The sequence below is a fragment of the Chinchilla lanigera genome, unplaced genomic scaffold (genome assembly GCF_000276665.1).
Source record: "Chinchilla lanigera isolate Chin_1 unplaced genomic scaffold, ChiLan1.0 scaffold00025, whole genome shotgun sequence".
Lineage (NCBI taxonomy): Eukaryota > Metazoa > Chordata > Mammalia > Rodentia > Chinchillidae > Chinchilla > Chinchilla lanigera.
This window is the reverse complement of record NW_004955426.1, coordinates 25940970-25966163: the sequence shown is the minus strand read 5'-3', so window position 1 is coordinate 25966163 and position 25194 is coordinate 25940970. Positions and strand designations below refer to the sequence as shown.

The 25194-nt window shown below is 36.4% G+C and overlaps 1 protein-coding gene across 1 annotated transcript in view; it reads left to right on the top strand.

Annotated features, from left to right (window-relative positions):
* Positions 1-25194, top strand: part of Oxct1 (3-oxoacid CoA transferase 1) — a gene marked incomplete at its 5' end in the record, with an annotated part of 112670 nt that overhangs the window by 32024 nt on the left and 55452 nt on the right. Inside the window, 5 exon segments of the mRNA XM_013514992.1 lie at positions 12002-12109; positions 13522-13636; positions 15863-15957; positions 17256-17304; positions 25039-25111. Coding sequence (XP_013370446.1) covers positions 12002-12109; positions 13522-13636; positions 15863-15957; positions 17256-17304; positions 25039-25111 — 440 coding nt within the window.

Below are 25194 nucleotides of genomic sequence, written 5' to 3'. Positions count from 1 at the left end.
AAATATCTAATCATTCCATTCTTAGTATTGTGTTCCAATTTTCTTAAAGAGACAAACATTTATTCTTTTAAGAAGCCACTGCCCGGGTGACCATGTGTAGATAAAAAAATGCTTCATTTAAATGTGGGAAGTGGGAAGTAGGCGAGGAGTCCATTTCAGCTATATAACAAGTCAAGTTTATAGCTTTCTAAAACTACAGATTGCTATTTTTGGAGCTACGGGGGTAGATACTACAAAACATGGTCATTAAATTCACAAATGATAAATATTTGCCACATGAGGCACAACGACTCTCTTGGACACCTCACAATCTAATTGATGAGGTAGGAATAATCTAAAAATTACAAGATAGAGAGTACTGAGTACTCAACCTAGTGCTGGATCCTGATGGCTGTGGGCTGTGGATTTGTGGTACTAATGCTACAGGACCCTTCTCCATTTCTTGTCTGTATTTCTGACCATATTTATATATGTTGGATTTTGAATGAATGTGAGCATTCCAGCATTTTAGATTATTCCTCTTGGCTCCCACATATCTAAGGACACTGGGTAGGGATAGGCTGAAATGGAAGTAGAAATTTCGTTCATGGAACCAAAGTATTTACAGGAGAAAAACGGAATTGGTAATGTCCTGCCTTGGTTTTATTCCTATTTGTACTTGTCCCTTCTTATAAAATTAAGACTATATTTTACATATTTTTCAGTAATAAGACATATTTTTGCAGTTCAAGAAATATTCCCAAAGGACATTTTAATAGTTATATTAAGATTTAAATCAACAATTCTTTGTTGACTTCCTTCTGTTTTCCATCTTTCACTATTATCCATAGTGCTTTCATGAATATCCTTGTTTTTGTTCACATCTAGTTATTTTCTTTGATCAAATTTCTAGGAGTAGATTTCATATGTGTGTGTATCAGTATTTTAAGTTTTAGAAGATACTGTATTCCTAATTGATCTCTAGGATGGTAATACCCCATAATGATATATAAAAGTATAAATTTGAATCACTTTCAATAACATGATTATACTGTAGACATTTTTGATAATTTGTTAGGTGAAAAATACTACCCTATAGTTTTAATTTCTGTATCTTTGATGACGAGGAGTTGGACATTTGTCATATATTTATTAGTTGTTTGTATCTCTTCTGATTTTAAGTACTGATTAATATTTTTTTTTACTGGGGATGTCTCTAGAATTTTATTTCCAAAGGTTCTTGCATCTGCCACTTGGATGAGGAGTTGTCTAGGATGATAACGTTCAGGGCTGTGGTTGACATGCACTCTGGAGCCAGGTATTTGGGGTTTCAACCCGATTTCTTAAAGAATCCTTCTAGCTGCTTGACCTAGGATAAAAATTAGACTCGCTACCACTCGTAAACTAGGGAATGAAGAGCACCCTGAACATGTAGCAGTAACCGAGTTGCAGAAGTAAGGGTTGATGAGACTTTCCGAGAGAAGGTCAGTGGCCGGCAGCTGTGCCCACGGAGCTTGTTCCCAAAATAAAGTGCCAGGCAAGTGCTCTGTTGAGTCACTGTTTTGACGTAGCTCTTGAAAACTTACGGGCCTGATTTCCCACAAAATTATCTTGTTCCAAATGAGGACATAAATTCTGTTTACAAAGAGAGGAAAGGTCAACAGGGCATTTTAAATTTGACATAGTGGTTTTGGAGACTTTACCTATGATACTCTCTTCTGAAAGGGTGTTAAATAATAAGATAGTGTGACTGACATAAACTGAGAAAATGCCCTATTACCAAATCATGTTATGCAAAAGAGGACAAAGGTTCTATTTCCCAGCTCTGCTTTCTCCTTTAGTTTAACTAACAACTTTTGACCTACTTAATCAATTCATTCTATGTTTGTGTTAAGAATTTAGCTTGTGATTTTAAAGTCATTCTGATTAAAAATAATAGTGGCTTTCCTCATTCCTTCCAGAGACCTTGTCAAAAAATGTTATTTTCTTCCATCTCAAGTATAGCTCTAGTCTACTAATACTGAAGTGATAATTAGGGCTTATGCAAGATTGTTTCATTTTAAAAATTAGCTGCTATTTTTTAAAGGCGTTAACTCCATTTTTTCTCGTTCAAGAATATTATTAAAAGAAGGTGGCAGTTTAAAATCATGACTTACATAAATGATATCAGTAAGAAATGTGCGTGAGAAGAAAAGTGATAAATGTTATCCATTGATCTCTTTTTGTGTTGCTAGTTATATTTCCTGTAAACACATTTCTGCACGTGTCGCTGTTGAAGTTTGAACGTGCAGCATATGGCAGGCTCCTAAAATTAGAATATATTCAAATATCCCAGTGGCCTTTTCCAAGACCCCTAGAAAGACCAGGTGCACAACCAAAAATTAATAAAAGTGAGAGAAGGTAATTGCCAAGGTGTTAAAAATTTCTTTCTGGAGAGAAGCCACAATTAACAAAAGAAACTGCCCTACCCACATTAGCTAAGGTGTGAGGTCTCTTCTGAGGTTTTGAAGTAGAAAGGAAATTGCATTTCTCTTTGGTTCAGGTTAGCTGTTGCCATTTCTAATAGCTTTTCCAAAATCAGTTTCCTCATTTCTTTTCTATTTTATTTTATTTTTTTTGGTACCGGAAATGAACTCAAGACCTTGCGCTTGCCAAGCAGACGCTTGTGCCACTGAGCTATATCCCCAGCCCTCCTCATTTCATATAATAAACATTTTGAACTTCTTTCTTATACTCCCACTCCTATATGCTAAAAACTTTCGCAGGTAAGATCATTCCACATTCCCTGAATAGATACCATCTTCTGATTCCATGCCTTTACCCTTGTTATCCCTACTCCCTGGAATGCCCTCCTGTCCTTTTGTAGCTTATTTTTTGCCTTCTTGATGTAATCCCTCTAGTATAGCATTTTTATTGTGTTTTGATTAATTGTTTACCAGTCTCAACCATGAAATTGTGAGTACCTCATAGGACCTTGACTTATCTGTGCATTCCCAGGGCATGACACAATGCCTCGTACAAAACAGATGCTCATTTAACGATATTTGAGTCACTGGGTCAGCAGTTTTACAATATAAGCACTACTTTACAGCTTTAGAGATATTTTACCCATTCTGTTTCGTAGCCGTTATCCTGCTTTGGTCTAAGAAAGTAAAAATGCGTTTTGCTCAGTGCTTCTTTCTGATGGCTTTATATTTGAGGCCATTTTTGAGCCCTGCATTGAAAGACTTGATAATCTACCACCAGCTGTTCTGTAATTTTCTTCCTTATTACTGTGACGGGCCATCTCTGACTTGTCTGGCATCATTTTATCTCAAGGTGTGCCTTTTGGTGCTGCCTGGAATAGATCATATGTCTCACTCAGTAGGGTTTTATTACTCAGCTAAAGAACAAAGCATTTGGTAGTTAGCTAGATATGCAAGAGACTGTAAATTGGTGGCAAATAAACTGGCCTTGTAAATGCAGCAGTCTGGTTAGGAGAGAATTGGCATAGCAAATACACAAGTGCTGAGGGGATGAGAGATAAACGGAGTGGTATGGAATTAAAATCATGTGTTGCATTTAACAGAGTGCACCCTGTGTGAGGGCATTGATTTAGGGTGTTCAACAACCCAGAATGATTAGGAAGACTGTTCTTTATGGGCTTGTTATATAGGATATTCAGGAACTGATGTAGACATAATGTGCAAGAGCAGGAAAGGATATTATGCATCATTTTTGTTAGCTGTCACGTTATGCAAATGAAATGACCCTAAATGGTTTACATTCAAAACAAATGCTCAGATTTTAGGGCAGAAAGCAGAATCTACATCTCTGACTCCAAATCCAGTATGGTGTTTATATCAGATTCTGTTGTCTTATTTTTTAACTATAGAAGCAAGTGATATACATAATACTAGAATCATATGGACAAAAGTCTTTCTTTCAAAATACTATTGTACATAACCAACCATATAATTCTGTTCTTCATCTACCAATCTTACCTACACTTTTCTTTAATGAGTTAAATTTTAATTGTTCTCTTTTAATTGTCATTCTCAACTTTTGAATTGTTGTGTTGAGTTTTGGGGATGACAAGAAGAAGGCATGTCCAAAGAAGACATTCAGTTAAGACTGGGCTTTTTTTCCTAACCGTGACTAACTGTTGAGTTTCAGCTTGCAGGAAAGCACTGGAGCCACGTGATGCTGGCTGTGAACTGAGTGCGTGGTCTGCTGTTTGCGTGAAGGAAAGGGAGATTCGAGCTTAATGCTGAAATCACAGCTGAGAATGTGATGAGTGTGTATTTTTCAAAGACTTCAATGTCTAGTTTTGGATGGAAGTGGGCTGACAGAGGGGAAAGAGTGTTTTGTCTTGAAATTTGTTTTTTTGTTCACTCTAAAAGCAAAAATGAACATGGTATTTTAATTTTCTTAATGAGGTAAACACAATTTTACTTATGATTGTTCTATAGAAATAAAAATGTGGAGAATATTTAAAAGAAAATGAATAAAGAAAGCTCTGATTTTACTGGACTTGCTACATGATTTTAAATTTAGGGATTATTGAGTCCTTCACATGATAAATTCAAGTCACAATCTTTGTTGGAATTAGCAGCCATTAACTGCCTTCTAGAAATGCTCATTTAACCCAGTTTTACTTTGCAGTTAACGTGTTAAATATTGTGTTCTTGCAATATAAAAAGCTCTGAGGATGATTAACAGCCCCAAATTGAAGGAAATAGTCTTAGAAGAATAACCTTTTAAAATTTTATTTGGCAACACTAATAGTTTTCCTGTGGCTATAAAACTCAAGACAAATTTTTTCTTTCTGTTTCTCCAAAGCTCTCTTCATTGAAAAATGTTGGAGTTTAAATCTACTAATTATATCATGTCTCCCTATTTTTCTTGGGATGTGTGATAATGGTGTAATTTTTTCCCTTTATGATAGATAAGACTGGTGCTTTGAATGAATATGTTAGAAGTTTTGTAATTCCTTTGGGTAGATGTCTATATTTCTTTTAATTATTTCTCTGGTTTTGCTATAGTTATAATGAAATTTTTTTTAGTAAAATATATGATAAATAAAATTGGGATATTTAGAATATTGTCTGAGGGGCTGAGGATTTAGCTCAGTGGCAAAAGCGCCTGCCTGGCAAGCGCAAGGTCGTGAGTTCAGTTCCCGGTACCGGAGAAAAGCCAAAAAAAAAAAAAAAAAAAAAAAAATAGAATATTGTCTGAATGTTATTTTCTGTGAAGACTGGCATTTTTGGTCAGATAAAAAGCATAAGCAAAATATCAGCATGGACTAGACTGTTTTGATTTGTTATTAGAGACAGTGGAAATTAAAATAATATTTTCATGAACTATTTTTAAATATTACCTATTCTTTCTAGTCTTGCAGATTCTTCAATATGACAAGCATACTTCCTAGTTTTTACCTGTTTGTTCCAGAGATAATATAAGGTAGCTTACAAGAAAGAAAACATCCAAGATAACATTAGTTCAAAGGGTTGTAAGAAGAAGGCAAAGCAATGATAGCGCTGTACAGTTGAACTAGGGTTGGACTAGAAAATAACACTATAATGACAAGCATGAGTGAGCAATGAGATGCCACATAAAAATTAAACTAGTTCCTTGTGTAGTTAATAGGAACTTTAATTTAGAAAGATACGTAATGATCAGGTGAAGCATGACTGTTCTTGCTGCTAAATGCAGTCAGAATTTTTTCTTGGCACCATTTTAATTGCAAGGAAAAAAAAAAACTGATCACAAAACTTGATGCTTCATTACTGTGATATAAAGATAGAGGTTTGATCCAGAGGCATACTTTTCCTGAAGCAGGGGTGGTTGGATTCCTGGAACATGACTTTTCTCACCCAAATTTTTGGTAAAATATTATAGGCATGAGCCTGAGATTGTCTTCTCCTCTTTTACGTGACCCTTGCCCCTTAATCATAACACCAGCGTTTCTACCTTCCTTTTAAGACCACAGTGATGATACTGAACAGGGAGGACCAAAGGCATGAGACCTTAGGCCAAGGGTTTCTCTGCTAATCTGAAGTCCGGCCTGGGACCAGGAACTGGGTACAGGAAGATAGGAAATTTCATGGAAAATTTTATAGGTTAAGATGTATGTGTGTGTGTATGTGTGTGTGTAAACTTTTAGATTTCATTTAATTCTTAAGTACACGGTCCCCCAAAAGTTAAAAACACAGCATGGAAATTTCTTCTAAAGCTCTATCAAGCCATCAAGTAGAACAGCCATTCTTTCTATTTTCTTCCTTGATGAATGTAATAGGTGCTTAGCTGCATTTGTTGCTTTAAAGTGAATGCGAGTCATTTTCCCATTATGCCTTTAAAACTCTTATGTGAGGCACTTGGTGAGATGTGCTGTACAACCATATATAAGTGCTGTGTTTTCTCTTGGCCTCCATATGTGCTAGCTCAATCATAAATTACAGGCTCACTTTGATGACTTAATTAGGGGGCACCCTATTCTGCTGTTTTCTCTTTATGGCGGTACACACCATCTGTTTAATAATCCATTCTAGAATTCTGTTGTGGACCGAGTCCACATTCTGAAAAGGAGTATCGTTACCTCTCCATCTGCTGATAGCACCACCATTTTTCATTTGACAGTGATTCTGTGATTCTATTTTCAGACTTTTAAAGTATCCAGGAAAATCATTTTTAGGGATCTGTAGTCTGGAATTAGTTCAGAAAATTGGAGTATCTTTTCTTGGAATTCAGTTCCTTCTTAACCATTTAGTTCCGCTCTTGCCTTCTCCCTGGTGGCAAAGAGAGAAGCACGATGGAACTGAGCTGCTGTTTTTTTCCTGTCTGCTCCCCAAACAGTGGTGATTACCTTTTCTGAATTCCCCAGCAGAAACAAAAAAATTTTATGAGAAGCCACCCATTTGGGACAAGGCCACTCATTTTGGACAAGGCCATTTTATTCCAGTTTTGTGCCTTTTGACATTCCCCTTAAGGTTTTAGGTGATTTCCTTTTGCCCAGGGTCATACACATCTATCTTTTAGTGAGCTGCGTGATCCCTGTTACACTTATTATGCTCATTTCTTTACATTCTTTTCATCAATAAGAGGAAGTTTTGAGATGCACTCTTGTCCTTCTTAAGCCCATTTGACCTTTTTATCTTCTGACGACTTGATCTAGCTTCCTTTTTCTCGAAAGGTTTTGAAGTTTTCTTCAAAAACCAGGCAATAATTCTATGTACGTCTAGGATTTATCTGTCTATTACAGATTCCAATTTTACACTGTCATTTTCTCTTAAGACTTCCATCATTTCTACTTTATCAAGCAGTTTATCCTTATTAGCTGGTAGTCTAGAATCTTGGTTTTTGTTGGTGTTTTATTCCGGAAGATAGAACTTGTCAGCAGGCAGTACAGAATTTATCAGCAGAATCTGATGAATAGAAATTGTTCTAATAATTTACATCTCTCATAACACTGCTTTCATATTTCCAAGCCAGTTTTGTCACTTTTTTAAAAAAATCACATTTGGTTGTGTGAAGAGTCTGATTATATGGCCACCAGTGTGATATTCTTTCTCTTTTAAACTCTAAATATTCTTCACCACGTTTCATCCCTGGGTAGTGGCTTTCCAGATGTGTGCACTTTTTCTTGACAGAGCATGCTCTTTCGTCGTGTTATTTTCACTGGATACTGTAGAATGTCTTTTGGCATAAAATCTAACCTACCGAGGTTTGGTAGTGACTTTTAAGTCATGTTCACCATTAGTTTTAAGTGATGATGAAGAGAACTGAAAATAAAGACACAAGTATGTAATTCTAATATGGATAGCTATGTGTTTTGCGAATTCTTTGTAGTGCTTTTTGCATTTCCATCTAGATAATAAAAGCTGTAGGTATTTGTTCCTGGCCCTTACAGTTTTCTTTTTTTTTCAGGTTATTTTCTCATATAGTTTTGTACTTATTATTCATCTCTTGGCGTGAAGCTTGGGAAAGTAGTAGCTTTCTTGCTTCTTTTGGATTTTTTAAAATTCTCTGTTGGATTTTGGAGACTGTCCTACATACTGACCTCCCCTTTTCTCCTTATTTCCCCTCCTTGTTACTTATTTGCTGGGTTAAATGAGCATCTAAGCATCTCTGCATCCAGCTTGTAGCATTTTCTGCTACTGCTCTTGCTTCCCTCTTCTGCTTTTTCAATTTTTATGGCTTTTTTTTTTTGTTTTTGCTATTTTGGGGTTATTTGGTCATGATTCTAGACTTTAATGCTTGTTGTCTGCTTTTGCATTCCTTGGTAAATGGAAAATGTGCCTCCTAAACTTTTTTGAAAGTTAAAACGACTCAGGGAAAAGGTCTCAAGCCCAGTCCCCTCACCCCCAACACACATGTTGTACCACAGAGTTTTGCGGCTGTGCAACAGTTTTTACTAGCAACCTTTTAGGGTAGGGCCAACTTCTGTGGCTGTAAAGATTGAGATAGTAACAAATTTAATACGTACAAGAACACAATTGCCTTACAGTCTGCTGTTCTCTTACCTGAGATATAAATAATATTTGCCAAGTAAATAAAAAACATTGTCTCTGAGGGGTGAATACTTATCTTTTTCTGAGCTTTAATTTTTTTTTTTCAGAATTATAAAGTAGTGAGAGGAAGAGCAAAGTTCAAATCAATAGCGATGAACATTTCCTATCCTCTATTTTCCTGCTAATGACTGAAGACAAGTACTAATTAGAGAAGCCTGAACTGTCTGGATTTCTGGTTGTAACAGATGGTACTGTGTGAGACCTATTCATAGTGCCAGAGAGGTGTCTGGGTTGTTCTTAGCTACCTTTCCTTCATCTTGATCCTGTCTGAGGACACTTATATCTGCCTGCTTTTCTTTGTCCTTTACCCTGTTCTTTCTAATGTCAGGAGATACATTCTCTGCTGTCCTTGCTGAGGACTCCTGTGATATTTTTTTTGAAACAGGGTGTTTCTATATAGTTCAAGCTGGTCTTGAACACACTGTGTAGCCCAGGCTGGCCTCAAACTCATGGCGATTCTCTTGCCTCCATAGTGCTGGCAATACAGGTTCCACTACACCTGGTGTGCTGGGTTTACAGGCATGCTTCATCACTTCTTGTGATCTTTTAAAATCTTTTATAAATTGTCTGAAAGTATTTCTTTTGGTTTATACTTCAGATATTTTCTTGTCTTGTTAACTTTGGTAGCTAACTCTGAGAAAGGTTTAGTTTTGTAAATAGACATTTATAAAACTGTAAAGTGCTTATATTGTTTTGACAAATGGTGCACATGCATTTTCTACAATATGAATATTATTCAGCGTGGAAGTGATTATGTTTAACCGAGTTCTCACCTTCAAAAGAAGGACATATTTATTCTATTTGTTGTGAAATTTATGATGTAATTAGATGTCTTGATTTGGTGCTTTTTAAGGAAACTTTCTCTGGTGGAACAAAAAAATGAATGAAATTGATTACTGTCAACATTTCCAGTTTAAGTAAGGACAACAACTTGCTCCTACTCATCTTCTTCTTTCTCCTACTACTCTTCCTCTCCTTTTTTTCTCTGTCTTAGTGACATTTTTTGTTGCTGAGACAAAATACCCAACACCCAAAGTTAAAATAGGAAAGATCGCATTTTGTTTTAGATCGCATTTTGTAGAGGTATTAATCCATAGTCAGCTGGCTCTAAGGCAGGGCAGCATGGCAGAGGGACATGGCAGGGGAGATACAGTCCATGGCAGGGCAAAAAGTAGCCAGGAGCAAGCCTCCTTTTCTCTTTTATTCCATTCAGGTTACAAGCCTATTTATTGGTTGGTGCTACTCACACCCAGGGTGGGCCTTCTGGAATATACTAAACCAATCAGTGGACTAATTTAGTTACCACACATCCTTAATCCATACTCACACATCTAGAGGAAGCCACTTTCGAAATGCCCCAGCCATGAGTCCATGAAGCTTTAGGGGGATATCTAGATATAAGCCATAACACGGCCCCTCGCTTTTCCTTTTCTTTTTCCTTCTCCCTCTCTGTATTATTCCTTGCTGTTGGTGAAGGATAAGGTAGCGGGTTGAATTAGGATGTTGCTGCAATAATTCAAGCAAGGGATCTGAAGGTCTGACTTTCTGGAGTACCATTAAGCATGGAAAGTCATTTGCATTATTATCTTCAAACACATAGGCTGAAAAGGTTTCCATAGTTTATTTCATAATGTTTTAATGCTTTTAGTGTTTAGAGATTATGGCTTTTCTTAGATTCTCTATTTTCTTTTTAACTTGCCTTCTTTGATACATGTCTAATTGCAAAAATCATTACCTGCTTCATTTATGTATTTCCTAGTTTTGGAAACCATTTATTTGGTGTCTGTTACATTTTTTAAAGAATAACATTTATGAGGAATTGGGGATGTAGGTCAGTGGTGGAGCATGTACTTTTCCTGTCCATATACAATCCCCAGAATCTCCTTAAAAAGGAAACAAAAATAGCTTGTATTAGATCTAATAGTTATTATCATTTCAATATGTTTCAATTTTTAATAGGCATAGAAATAAATGCGCTGTTTGACCCGTGCTCATGTGCTGATATATCATACTGCAGTGTGTATAATTAATAATATGTTAATCAAAAAAGCAAAAGAAAGAAAAAAAGAAATAATTGTGATGAAATAGCTATCCATAAATATTTTCTTAATTTCTTGTACATATAAGTAAGCAAACTTATACAAAATTTGTACTTTGTGAAATATTAAAGTATGAAACTCATTTTTTAAAAAGAATTCTAAAATAGAGAAAATGAGTTTATAGAAATACTCTTCTTGTGTAAATAAATGTTTCATTTAAGCAAATGGTTATTTGCTTTGGGTACTAGCTTTCAGCCACTATAATAAAATACCTGAAAAAATTAAAAAGAAAGGAGTTATTTTGGCTTATGATTTTAGAGGTTCCAGTGCATGAGTAGGTAGATCCATTGCCTCCTTATAGGCCTACATAGACCTACATAGGCCTCTTGTGGGGGTGCTAGATGGGAAGAGTGAGGAACATGTGGTGGATCAAATAGCTTACTCCTGCCTGGGAAGAAGGCAACAAACACAGAGTGGCCTGAGTCCCATAATCCTTTTTAGAGCTGTAGCTCCACTGATCTGCGGACCACTGATAAGGCCCTGCCTCTTAAAGATTCCACTACCACCCAATAACACTATCCCAGGAATCAAGCACTACCCTCTGACACACATTTGTCATTACTCACCATAGAAATGTTGAGATTTGGTTTTTTCTTTTTTTTCCTTTGGTGCTTGTCATTCTGAATTTTTTATGTTGATGCAAGAAGGCCAATTTTTTAAAAAGTTCTGAAATAACAGATTGACTTGATATATTTCATATTACTACAAAGTGCCCTTATGCTCTGTGAATGACTTAAATTCTAATTAACTTGAGTATTTCTAGTTATTAATATTTTCTTCTTGAAATTTCCATATTAAGATTAATTATCCATCTTTAAGTAAAATTATTCCAGTCATTGCAGTTTTATCATGATCCTAGGAAACTTAACAACGGGAATAATTAAAAACTGTTGCAAATGGCATTTGTATCTATATTTAAAATGTTCTTCAATTGATCAAGCAGATGTTCTTACAGATTTTTGTCTTTGCGATAATAAATTTCCCATTAATTTTGAAAATCTGTGTTTAAGGAATGTGCTTTCAAATTTCACATAGCTGAGCTACAATTTGTGAAAGTTCAAGCAGCTGTACCAACAACCATTTGATAAATTTGTAACTAAAGCTCTTTTAGGAACAGACTAAGTACTAGAGCTTTGTGTTCTGTATTTTATGTTCAGACACGTGTACTTACATTTCTTCTCTTTTGTGGGTTTGGAAAGTATGGTATACATTGCACAAATACATCTCTGTGTATAGAAGCATGTACATATTCTCATATGTATTTTTACACTGTACAACTAGTCTAAGTTGGGAGTGAAGATACATATACTTTTTAAAAAAACCAAAGCATTTATTTTAAGCTATCACCATCTAAAGTTTTCTCTCTTTGTCTAGGTTGAAGAAATTGTGGATATTGGGTCATTTGCTCCGGAAGATATCCATATTCCTAAGATTTATGTACATCGCCTTATAAAGGGAGAAAAATATGAGAAAAGAATTGAGGTAATTATCTTAGCTTTTTTGTCAGTATGTATAGATGTGATCACCAGAGTTGTATGTCCTTGAGACCATTCCAGAGGATGAGGTTGGAGCTGAGCAGAAAGTCTTGCTTTGGATCTGAGTAGGAGCTTCTCCTGTGGCCATCATAAGGGAACGTGATTGTGTTACTGTCAAGTCCAGGCATAACTTGTGTTAACAAGGTGCATATTTCCATATCTCATAAGTCTCTAGCCTGTGTTAATCAGGTTTCTGTAATAGTTCTAATTTACCATGCATAATTTTGGCTGACAGAATAATCAGGTCTTTGGTGGTTTTTACCCCTGTTGTAGTCTTAATTTTCAGTTGCTTACGAATGTCTGTCTTGAAATTGCTTTGTACTTTTATGCAATGCAGAAAGAATATAATGTTTAATTTGTTTTGGGCTCTGGGCAGCAGTCAGTATGAGTTTGGGAAGAATTGAGTACCAGGGATATTGAAGATATTCCAAAGCCCGTGAGAGGATAAAGAATAACCAGCTGGGCGAGAACTGTTGTCAAGTTTCAAAAGTATCTAGGGATCAGCAACAGAACAGACATACAGTAAGGGATATGGGGAAACTGACTACTTACTACTCTGTGGACATCAAATAGAAGGACACTCTGAAATCCAAAAGTGTTGTCTGGGACCTTGGGAAAGCATGGGGCATTTGCAAACAGAAACCAGGGGCAAGGAGATTTAGTAATGGAGATAGTTGTCTGGCTGGCTTCTGGATATTTCCATGAGTCTTGTGATGCGCACGTGGCAAAACTAGTCTAAATTCTGCAGGTGGAAATAGGCAGTTGGCAGTAGCAGTGCTTGGTCAGCACTTTCTGACAACCCTGAGAAACAGATTTCCAAGGTCGGTTCTTCTCTTTGTTTTGACTCAGTCTTTGGACACCTGAGAATTCAGTTCAAGTCTTATCAGTAACAGTAGCAGCAGCCAGCATGACAGTCACTGGGGGATTACGTGCTTCAAAGAGACAGAACGGGTGTATATCTTCTTCAAATAAATCTGACCTCTTTCATTTACTTCTGTAAGAAGAATTTCTTCTTCAAATGTTACATGTTACATGTTATTTTTAAAAGAATTTTTCATTATATACTTTGGGAAGCAAAGGCAGAATGATTGCAAGTTCAAGTCCCCTCCTGGGGAACTTAACTGACAGTGTCTCAAAAGTTAAAATAATTAAATAAAGGGGTTGGGGATGTAGCTTAGTGGTAGAGCACCCCAGGGTTCGATCCCCCTTGTTACAAAAAAAGGGAAAACCTACCCATTACATATCTGCCTCCTAGTAGTAATGAGAATTAATTTTTTCGAGAAGAATTTTATATTGTAGCAATGAAAATTACAGAGCATACCTTCAACCACGATTAATTTATTTCTATTTATTTTAAAGCGTTTATCAATCCGAAAGAATGGTGATGAAAAAGCCAAATCGGATAAGCCTGCAGATAACGTAAGGGAACGTATCATCCGACGGGCAGCTCTTGAGTTTGAGGACGGCATGTATGGTATCCTTTTTGAAGACGTAGCTCTTACTTTTCCTACACTGATTAGGCGACAAGGTCTTCTCAGTAGTTGTTTACCTACAGTCCACAGTAACTTTTAAAATATAACATGAACCAAATGTTGCCAAGGTATATGAAGTTGGGATTTTAATATGTTTGCCTTTTTGAAACAAAATGGCAACCTAGAATTCACTTACATATTTTCTAGTATACATGGATTTCAGTACAATTTGACTTTGAGGTGTAGGTTACTTGGAAGAGAGCTTACCCATGATGAAATTTTCAAATCTCTTATTATTCATAATAACAAGTGATGTTTATTTTCTGTATACTCTGACATTTTCACACTAGTTGAAATATAAAATTCAACTTTTTAACTAATCACTGCTTCCCTACGTAAGGACTGTGTGCGTGCACCTTTTCATGGCTCATATTTTTTTAGGGATAGTTCATGAATGATTCAAATTTTATGAAAAAGAGCTTGAATAGGCAGGATTTAGAACAATTGGTATTTGGAGTAAATGCATTTATTAGCAGTAAGACTGTTTACCATCTTGCTAATTTTTAATACACTAAAACATTGAACTGTACAGTAAAAATATAAATAGTGTATGATAAATACTTTTTGAGTGGTGGCTTTATTTTTCCTATTTTTTATAAACTTTCATCTACTCATTTTTCTTTATTTTTGAATTTATGTTTTGTGATATGGTGAGAATTCCCATAGGGACTGAGAGTTACGGTGTTACCTCTCATCTGACTCCTTCCTAGGCAAGATATATAGTGAACCTTGATGTAGGGGAATGTCATTGGGCTTTCTCTCAGTCCTAATCAGTTGACTTAGCACTGATACTTAAACACAGATTACAGTACAGACTTTTAGATAATAATGACTTCTAGTTGTTTTTGTTTGATATTTATGTATTGTGTATGAAAAATACTGACCACTCACTTTATCTAACTTGTCCTTTCATATTACCTATTCTTTTTCAACCCGAAGTACAGAGTTTTTCTCTCTGATACGTGATTTATTAAAGAGTATTTTTAAAAACTGAGACGATTATAATGTATGATGAAAGAGTTGAGATGTGAGGATGGTAATTTGGGTCGCTTTTCCTGAAAATACCTGTTGATAATGGAATTATAATCTCAGTGTGTTCTGTGCATGACTGTGAGAAGTGAAGTACAAATTGCCACATTAGACTGTGATTTGCCAAGAAGTGAGCGATGTAGCTGTCATTATACCTTCATAGTCTGTGTCCATAGGAAGTGATCTGTGTCACTAAGTTGTCCTTCTGGCCTTTGTAGTGGTTGTTTTGTAGTTTATTATACAGTGGCAAACACAGATTTTTTTTTCTGGCCTTGATTCTTAGATTTCCTTGCAAATAGAATTTATCAGAGGGCCATCTTCTTTGTATTAGTTTTGGTGAAATCTTCTGTGTGTACTGACAGTTGACAGCAATGGATAACAGCTTCAGGCAGTGCAAGTATTTCTATCCGTTCAGCCTGCCTGTGTTGAGGAGCGGGATTAAGCCCACATGAAGGCATATAAATCAGGGTTGAACCTATTTTGATCATCTACGAGAGTGAACCCTCGGTTAGCCCTTTCATGCCTTAATACAGCTGCTTTTCATGTGGTCTCAGTTGTCTCTGATGAAACATACTGGCTCCCCCACCTTCCTCTTTATGACTCCAAGAAGGTTCTGTTACCAATGGGTGTTACACAGTGACCCAAAGAAATTGATAACTTTAGACAGATATTTTGATATCTTTGGAAAACCTGAAAACTTTAAAATAGTATCCTTTTTTGGAATATTAAATTACCTGTATTTTAGCAAGAGTTTTGAATTAGTGAAAATAGATTTTAAACAAAGATCAAGCTATGTTTAATGATATATCAGTCATACATGCATCTAAACTTACTCAGCACATTCATAAAAATCAGTGAGTCTTACACTTTCGTTAAAATGACTTCTGGGGTAGTCTGAAGCCACTTCTTTGATATCCTTATGGGAAAGGATACTATTATTGAGAAATAATATGACTCATTGGACATTTTCTTTTTTGGAAAATGACAAACTAGTGCCCAAGCACGATGGGAGAATATATCCAGTAATTACATTCACAGCAAATTTTCTGTAAAGATGACTTCTCTTCAGATTTATAGGTGCAGAAGTTTATGGGATAATGTCTTTCTTTGCTATGCTGGCCCTTAACACCTTTTTCTAGCTAATTTGGGCATAGGAATCCCTCTTTTGGCTAGCAACTTTATAAGCCCAAATATGACTGTTCATCTTCAAAGTGAAAATGGAGTCCTCGGTTTGGTAAGATGGAAATTAACATTTTCATTAATTACAAGTATGGTATGGGTTACTTATAATTTGTCAATTACAGCATTTCTAATGTTTTATTTTCCAGTACATATTAACTAGTAATGCAGTGAAATATGGGAAATGTATATTAGTTTATAATATATAAGTGATCATGGACATATAGTTGATACTGAATAAATGAGGTGATAATCATGACCATTTTCAAAGATACAAAAATGTTGTGTCTGGATAAAAGCAGATTCCTGTTGAAGTCAAAGACTTCAGTTGTTTCAGGTACCTTAAAATTTGTTAGTCAATAATCAACTCCTCATTTCGAAGACAAAGGAAATAACTTTATGTGAATTATCCATAGTTAATTTGTAAAGGGAAATTCACATATGTAGATATAAAACAGTTGACACTTCAGTTTATTTACAAGGTAATTGTTGGTCTCTTAAAAGTATGTAAAAATGTTATAGCCAATACTTCCTCTTTCTTGGCTTCGTTGTATGCTCCTTTCTTTTCCTATTTTTCGCTCTCCCCTCTTTAATAGTATTAGGTAGTGAAATTACTTGCTATATTCAGGTAGGTAGAATTGTGCAATAAAATAGATACAGAATTACCTGAGGATGTAGCTTAGAGGTAGAAGACTTGCCTAACGTTTGTGAGGCCCTAAATTTGATTCCCAGCATGTACACACACACACACACACACACACACACACACACGTGCGCGCAAGCGAGCCCACAGAGAGGCAGAAGAAAGGGAGAGGGAGAGAGACAGAGAGAGAGAGAGAAGAAAGAGAAACTTCCTGAGGCAATTGCAAAGGGAACATAAAAATATCCATCCATGTAGAGAAAGATAATATTAGAACTCCAAATATAAGCCTTTAAGTTTTGCACACTGGAAAAATGAAACTGCCTCTCCAAGTCCTTCTAGACAGAAAATGTATCTGTGTAGTTGATATTCATTGATCCTACTGGAAGAGTTTAATGAATAACAATGACTGCATAATAGGTACTAGTAATTATTTTTGTTTTGTTGATATGTATGTCTAATAGCATAATGTTTCTTTCAAACTGAAAACATCTAGAAAATGTTTATCTGCCTAGTTATAATTATTAGTGTAGAAAAGTTTAATCAATATGAGTAACATAGCCGTGAAAAAGATGGAATTAGTTTTAAAAGGTTCACCTCAAGTCTTTGGATAATAATTGTACTGGGATTATAGGAAAGTTATTACATTGAATTTTGGTGTATGAGTCAGGAAAATCTTGTTTTAGTAACTGAATACGTGCTGTATTTGACAGGGCCCATATCCATTAGAACATGAAGCTGATGCAGATCTAATCAATGCAGGTAAAGTAACGTGTTTCATATTATTTCTCTTTTGCTGTTACCCTGATTCAGTGCTATACAATAACAAGGGTTTGGACTCAATTCTTTGTCTTTTCCTAGAGACTGCTCCACTGTATTTATCATTGAGAATTGAGATAAGCCTTTCTGGTCCCTTTTTTTTTTAATTGACAATAGGTAAAACAGGATTTCATAACAAAATAATAGATGAATAGCAATAGTTAATTCATTGCATGTTGTCATCTTCAACGTAGTTACTCGGAGTACAAGATGTAGGCATAAAAAATTCTCCAGTTGATATTAACATGAACCTTCCTTTTCACTGAATTAAGAAACACCAGTAGTATAGCTATCTTGCATTTTTCTCCCTTTTCCCTTCCTTTTCTCCCTTTTCCTTGCCCCCACTCCTAGTTCCTTTTTTCTTTTAAACAATTACTTCCCATTTCATAATATCTATTGTACATTCTAGACCTTATCATACCAGGAAGACAATATGATATTCACACATGTGAGTCCAATATATTTCACTTATGAATATGGTCTCGTCCATTAAGTTGCATCCATTTACCTATAAAAGTCTCAAGTTTATCCCTCTTTATGGCTGAGTAGTATTCCATTATACCAAATCTTTTTTATCCATTCCTTAGTTGATGTGCATTTGGGTTGTTTCCAAGATTTAGCTATTACAATTGTGCTGCTATAAACATGGGTACACATATATCACTGTGATATGATGTTTTTTTAATTCTTCCAGGAAGATACCCAGAAGAGGAATAGCTGGGTCAAATGGGCCTTCTTATAATCCTAGCTTTTTGAGGAATCTCTTCAAAAAGATTTCCATAGTGATTGTACTCGTTTACACTCCCACCTGCAGTAGGGAAGGGTTTCTTTTTCCCCTCAGCCCCTCCAGAATTTGTTATTGGTTGACTTTTTAATGATAGCCATTCTTTCTGGGGTGAGATGGAATCTGGTCCCTTTTTGAAGTCTCCTCTTCTTCAGAGATGGCTAAGATAATGGAGGAAATGCAATTGGAGACAAACTGATAGAGAAGCTTTGATGTGTTAGTTGAGGTCCTGCATGTACATAGAGAATGTAGAGAAATGGGATTATTGAGAAAAATTAAAGGAAAGAGCAATTTATAAGGGTATGGACAAGATCAAGGGAAGCCCAGATTGGACAGTGAAATCCCACAGGTAGTTATGATTGCCTGTGGGCCTCAAGAGCAGTGGTAGGAGAGGGTCACTTAACAGGTGCTTTAGGCTTTGATAGAAGACCACCAACTTACGTCAACCTTGGTGTGGTGTGTTATGGTTTGTGTCTGTGTGTCCCCCCAAAGCCTCATGTGGTGATGGGGCAGGCTTTTAGAGTTTGATTGATTGTGGGTGTGAGAGCTACGCCCTCCCTGGGGTGGATAGTTTGTATATGTAAGAGAGAGGAAGAGGCTGCTTGCTGCCACTCCCCCCTTGTGTGCTTGTTGCTTTTGCTGTGTTCTGCTGCCGTAAGCTGTAGCCCACCGCCATGTGCCACTCTGCCTTGTAACCTTCCAAGTATGGACTAAAACCTCCACAAACTGTAAGCAAAATAAACCTTTCCTTCCTTAATTTTGGGCATTAGGTATTTTGTCTCAGCAATGAGAGAAAAGTAACCAAAACATGGTGTAGGATTTTCTCTGCTGGTTCTCTAGCCTATGCCTCTCATAGGCCAATCCTAAGTCAGAATAGGTTAGCTGTCTCTGATGGAGAAGGTGGGAGTGAATCTGTAGAAGCAGAAAGAAAATACATGGCGCTAGGGATTTTATTAGTGATGCATACTGTCCTCTAGTTCTCATTGGAATGAGAGAGCATCTTCCAAATGCACATAGGTGTGTAAGGATGTACTCTACCACTAAAACCCAAGCATGTGAGCAAGAGTAGAGTTTGTCTGAGTCAAGGCCTCTAGCTTTATCTTCTTCAGTTTCTATAATCATGTGTTTTGCCTTTTATTAGTAGTCTATTGTTTGAGACTTAGAGTTAATGTATTTGCACTCTACATGTACGTCTCTACAGGAGAAATAAAAGCTTGGACATTTAGCCATTGTCTTTGCCTGACCTTGAGGCAGCACTGCCATAATATTGGGGCTACACCTCATCCTTGGAGTGGAACAGCCCGTACTTTCTATTTTCTAGCATACTTTTCTGCACTGGTTTTATCCATTGTACCCACAGAAAAGTGTTACTCTTACTTTGTGTTAAAAATAATGTGTGTAAATCTCAGAAGCAATATGAACTGAACATAAAGGCCAGCTGCCAAGTAGAACTGATGCTTGATACGTGGAGTTTGGGAAGTAATACAGCTTCTGGTTGAATAGTTGAATTAGTTAACGCAGCTCAACTCTAAAAAGCTCACTGTGATAAAGCAATGACATTTAACCAAGGGTATAATTTAATTGTCCTGTACTCTTTAGTAATAGCTCATTGACCTGTGAAAATATTTGCTGCTTGGTTTAATTAATTTATGATGTTAGTGAGTTATTTGTAAAATGAATAACTCCATTTTCCAAATTTCAGGCTTGAGTTCATAAAACCACTTTCCTTAGAAAAGTAGTTAATCTTTTCAGTGACACTGTTAGACGGTAGGCATTTCTGATTCCATTGAGCTTAAATATAGCTCAATCCTAATGAAGCCACCAGATTTATGTTGCAACTTATGAAATGCCACATATAATCTTTAACTGCCATACTTTGTAAAATAAGAATTCATTGCTAATGGAAAGCCAAGCTACAAATTAGTTAGAACATTTAGTAATGTTCTAACTCTTTTACTGAATTCTTTTTTGAGATTTTTACTACTTTTGATTTTGGAGCTATACAAATCAGGGAAGAAATAATTTGAATTGGAGAATCTAAAATAAGAATTGGTGATTTCCTCCACTTCCCCACATTACCTGGAAGATCAGTGTGTTGGTTATGTTAATTTGAAAGAAATCTGTTTGAAGAATATGAAGTGTTATGTTTTTAAGTACATTCATTGTTTCAAAGTATCAAAATGATAATAGAACTATTTCCAAGGATTCCTTTCTCTAAAAGGAGTTAATTAAGCTAAGTAGTAGTATCATAAGTTTATGTAAAACTGCATTACCTCTGGGCCGGCATTCTAGGATTTAGAGGGTATTCTGTCACGTGTGTCTTATCACTTGAACCTCAGGTGAATCCTAGTTATACAGATTGGGAAGCTGAAGTCCAGTGAAGTAAAGTAATTGGGCGTGGGTAACATTTAGGGACTGAATTCCCAAAGTCTCCTGCTCCTCATACTTGGTCTCTTTCTTTATAGACTGAGTTACATCAGCTGGTGATCTGAATTTTACAAAGGTGCAGACAGCAGTGTTTAGAATACTTCAAGGATCCTGTGGATATATGGGCTCCAACCAACAACCAATGAAATTTTGAAATTTCTAATACTAATGTACAGTTTGCATCTTTCTAATACTATTTTCTAATATTAATACACAGTTAATACTTTTAATGACTTATCTTTATAAAAATTGCTTTAGAAAGAATCAGCATGTCTATGAATAGCCCCAGCCCCCTGTCATGCACCTTCTACAGTGGCTTTCAATGGATTTGAGAGAAGGGCATGATTCTGACCTTGAGGACCTTTGGCAAGAGGGTCATACATTTTATTGTCATGCCTGGGAGAGGGAGTGGTACTGGTTTGTAGTGGGTCGAGAGCAGAGATGTTCTTAAATATCCTATGACAGCCAACACAACCTCCCATAGTTGTCCAGTGCCAAAGGTCAATAGTGCTGCAAATTCTGCTTTAGAGGAATCTGTACCACATGTGAAGAGTCATAGGCCTTCAGGCTAAGGTACAAATAGGACAGCCTTTGATATCTTTGTAATTATTGCAGCCAACCTCTCCAGCTTTGTCTTTCACTATGTCACACAAAGACGCCATTGTCTACTCACACTGGGCTACGGGGTGTACTCTGACCATGATTCAGTTTTTCCTTAGTTCGTGCCTCTGCTCTTGCTGTGTCCTTCACCAGATACTTACTTTGCCCTCTTCCTTTTTTATTCCCATCTCCCTACTGGTCGTTTATTGTCAAAATGCCTTATGTCCATCCTTTGAGTTTTAGCTTTTTTGTCTTCTTCCAATCCCTCTGCAGCTCAAAAATTCCCTTCTGAATCTACACATGTTTAGTGCCTTTCTACCATATTTGCCTTATAGTTACTTGCCTATATGTATCTCTTTTGCTGGATAGTAAGGGCCTTTGCTTAGAGAAATATTTCTCAAAGTCCTTAGAATCATAGCATCAGCATCACCGGAGACTTTATAGGAAGGAAATTCTCAGCCCCATCACACACCTACTGCATTAGAAAACTTGGGAGGCTGGTGCAGAGCCGTCTGAAGTTTTATAAGCCCTCCAAGCAATTCTGATGGCTATCAGGTTTGAGAACCAGTAGTTTAGGTGGCTGACGTTTGTTTGTAACACTTCTCAAGGCCCATTGTAGACATTTACTCATGATTGAATGAATGACCTGTTAAATTATGAGGCAAAAGACATGGTAACTGAAACTGAATTACTCTGTTGACCAAATATTGTAAAAAGGTTCAGATACACACAGAAAAATTGGATAAGATAAATTAAGAATAGCCAAATAAAAGAATGATCTTTCTTCGTGTTAATTGTCTTACTGATTTTATTTATATGACTATTTTCAGCCAACATTGGACATTATATTAGTGAATCACGGAATCAGTGTAGGTTTATTTTTATTTAGAAAGTAGCTATTTAAAATAATGACAATACAACAATTAAAGCTAAAACTGCTGTATGATCCAATAATTCCACTTCTAGGAGTATTGGCAAAGGACATGAAATCAGGTGTCAAAGAGACACCTATCTGCACGCTGATGCTCATTGCAGCACTATTCACAGTAGCTAAGTATGGAAATAACCTAAGTGTCCAGCAGCTGGTGATTAGACAAAGGAACAGTCATACATACATAACATACAATGGAATTCATTTAAGCATTAAAAAAGATGATAGTCTCTCCTTTCTGACAACATGGATGAAACCAGTGACTATTATAGTAAGTGAGATAAGTCAGAGCCAGCAAGATACATACCACGTTTTCAGTCATATAAAGGAAAAAAAATATTGATCTCATAGAAGTTGAGAATACAGTGGTAGTTACCATTGTAGGGGAGACAGGGATGGAGAAATGTTGACCAGTGCGTATTAGGTTAAAGTTAGGTAGGAGTGAGAAGTCTTGGTATGCTATTGCACAGTAGCGTGACCACAAAATAGAGTACTGTACTGTGTATTACAAAAAGCTAAAAGAAATGTCGCAGTGATTCAATACCTAGAACACAAACAATAGGAATTTTTATGTTTTGCTCCTTTCTTGTTCTACCAGTTCTTCCTCCTTGACACCCTAACCTCATAGGGTTGGTGAGGATCTGATTTTGTTGGATATAGCAGTTGTTTTAGGATAAGATTTAGTTGTATTGTGGCTGTTGTAAAACCAGAGCCCAGTCAGTCCAGCTGTAAAACCCATGTAAGCCAATTGCTAAGTGCTACGGCACTTACCCCAGGAGCTGCAGTGGCATTGTAGATATGGAGAGGGAGATAATAATAATGACTGTAGTGAAAGCTAATGTTTGAATTTCCAAACAATAGTGCCACTAAAAGTTGGTAATCATCTTGCAGGGGTAATGTTGAATATTGTTAATGATGAAATACTAATCTTCACAGGATAGACAGTTTTTGCTAGATGTACCTATACCCTGTGTCACTGCATAACAACAATTACAATAATAAGGCTAATGTTCCTGAGTAGCAGACTCAGAGTAAGGACTTGTATGTATTCTTTCAATCCATCAATATCATGTGCCTCCCAGAAGTCCCTTCTAACCTTAACAGAAAGTGTTTTCCAAAGCTTTTCAGTTTTAGGATGCTTTCAACGATCTGAAAATATTTCCATCATTTAGAATCAGACTGCTTTGGGGAATTCATATTTCAGTGTGATGTAAATAGGCTTACTCTTTACCCATTCTAGAGCTCACATGCATGAGAATATTAATCTAAGGGCTCGCTTTCAGCAACACTTCAGAAGTTGGGGGTTAGCTTGGGAGCCGGTGCTGCTCACACTACTTCTTGTCCTGATGTATCCTGGAGTTTTTCTGTTCTGATCATTGGAATTACAGCTTTTCTCCCCTCTTTTTGCCTGGCTTATCTTACACTGGGGCATTGCAGTGTGTGTTCTCTGGCAGTTCATTTACCTGTTGCCACGTGGCCCATGAGCACTGTTCTGGCTGAGACCAGAGCTAGTCCTGGGCACCTGAAGCTCCAGACAGACAGGAAATAGATCAAAAGATGAGGGTAGCTTGGGATGACTCAAGTGATAGAGCTGTGTGCAGACATAAGTTCTTTTCTAACTCTGAACTGTTATGAGATGTAAATTTTAGAAGTCCTTCCAAGAGGACCTCTTAGAAGTTAACGTTAAAATTATTGGCCAGTATTATATTATTCTCTGATTTCATCAAAGTCCTATGGTTTTAGTACAAATTTACAGGAGTGTGAGAATAAGATGAATCAGAGAGAGAAAGGAAGGGAAAGGTTAAAAGGAAGAGAGTTCAGCCTTGATGATATTAAGGAATTAGGTGGGTCCTTTTTATATTGCTCATTAGTTTGTATTTTCTCCCCAACATTATTGAGGTGTAATTGACAAATAAAAATTGCATATATTTGATGTATATTATGTAATGATTTTACATACACATACAATTATGAAATGAGTACCAAAATCAGGTTAATTAACAGATGTGTCACTTCATATAGCTACCATTTTTTCTTTGTGTTCAGAACATTTAAGATTTACTTTGTAAGAAAATTTCAAGTATGCCATACAGTATTATTAACTATCTAGTCACTGTGTTATGCATTAGATCCTCAGAACATAAGCATCTTTTTATTAGATAGTTTCTCACTGCAAAAAACTACAATACTTTGGAAGTATATATACTGAAAGAATAAGACTATAAAAATTATTCTGATTATGCAAAGAAACAGATAGGTATAAAATATGTGCAATAATTCTTAAGAATAGTGGGGGCGGATTAAATTTGAATGCTATTTTTCATTGATAGAATTAGAAATTAATGGAGAAATGATAAATATTTTGAGTTAATGTAGAGCTAGAAATTGGTAAAAGATGAAGTACAAACTGAAGACTTTCTCCTGCATCATTCCCTTCAAATTTGCATTTCTTCTTCTCTTCATGTTTATTCACCATCTCTTTGCTTTAGTGACTTGCAGTAGCATTGGATTCTGAGTGATGTCACCCACAAGTTCCCTCCTCATTCCTGTTAGCATTTTATAGTGAGTTGTGAAGGGAATCCAGTGGTAGGAGGCTGTACAGGTATAGGCAATAGAGGAGTGCATTGGCTGTAGAGAAGTTCCAAACAATAGCACAATAAAAGTCAGTCTGCTTTTTATGATCACCTTGCAGGAGCAATGCTAAACAATGTTGGTGACAAAATACTTGTCTTCACAGGGTGGACAAATTCCGACTGGGTTCCCCTACCCACTATACACTGCATTTTGGTAAAGAAAGATTAAAATTTTTGAAAGGTGTGAAGATGTTTACATTTCTGTCTACTGTGGTTCTCTTAGAAATGTAATAGTATTTTTTTCCTTTGTCTTCGTGTGTGTGTGTGTGTGTGTGTGTGTGTGTGTGTGTGTGTGTGTTTAGGCAAGGAAACAGTTACTGTTCTTCCAGGAGCCTCTTTTTTCTCCAGCGATGAATCATTTGCGATGATTAGAGGGTATGTAATAATGGAGCCCCTCATGTTTCCCACGGTGTGAAATGAATTGAGTCATCCCCTGAGCACGTGAGCAGGACTCTGAG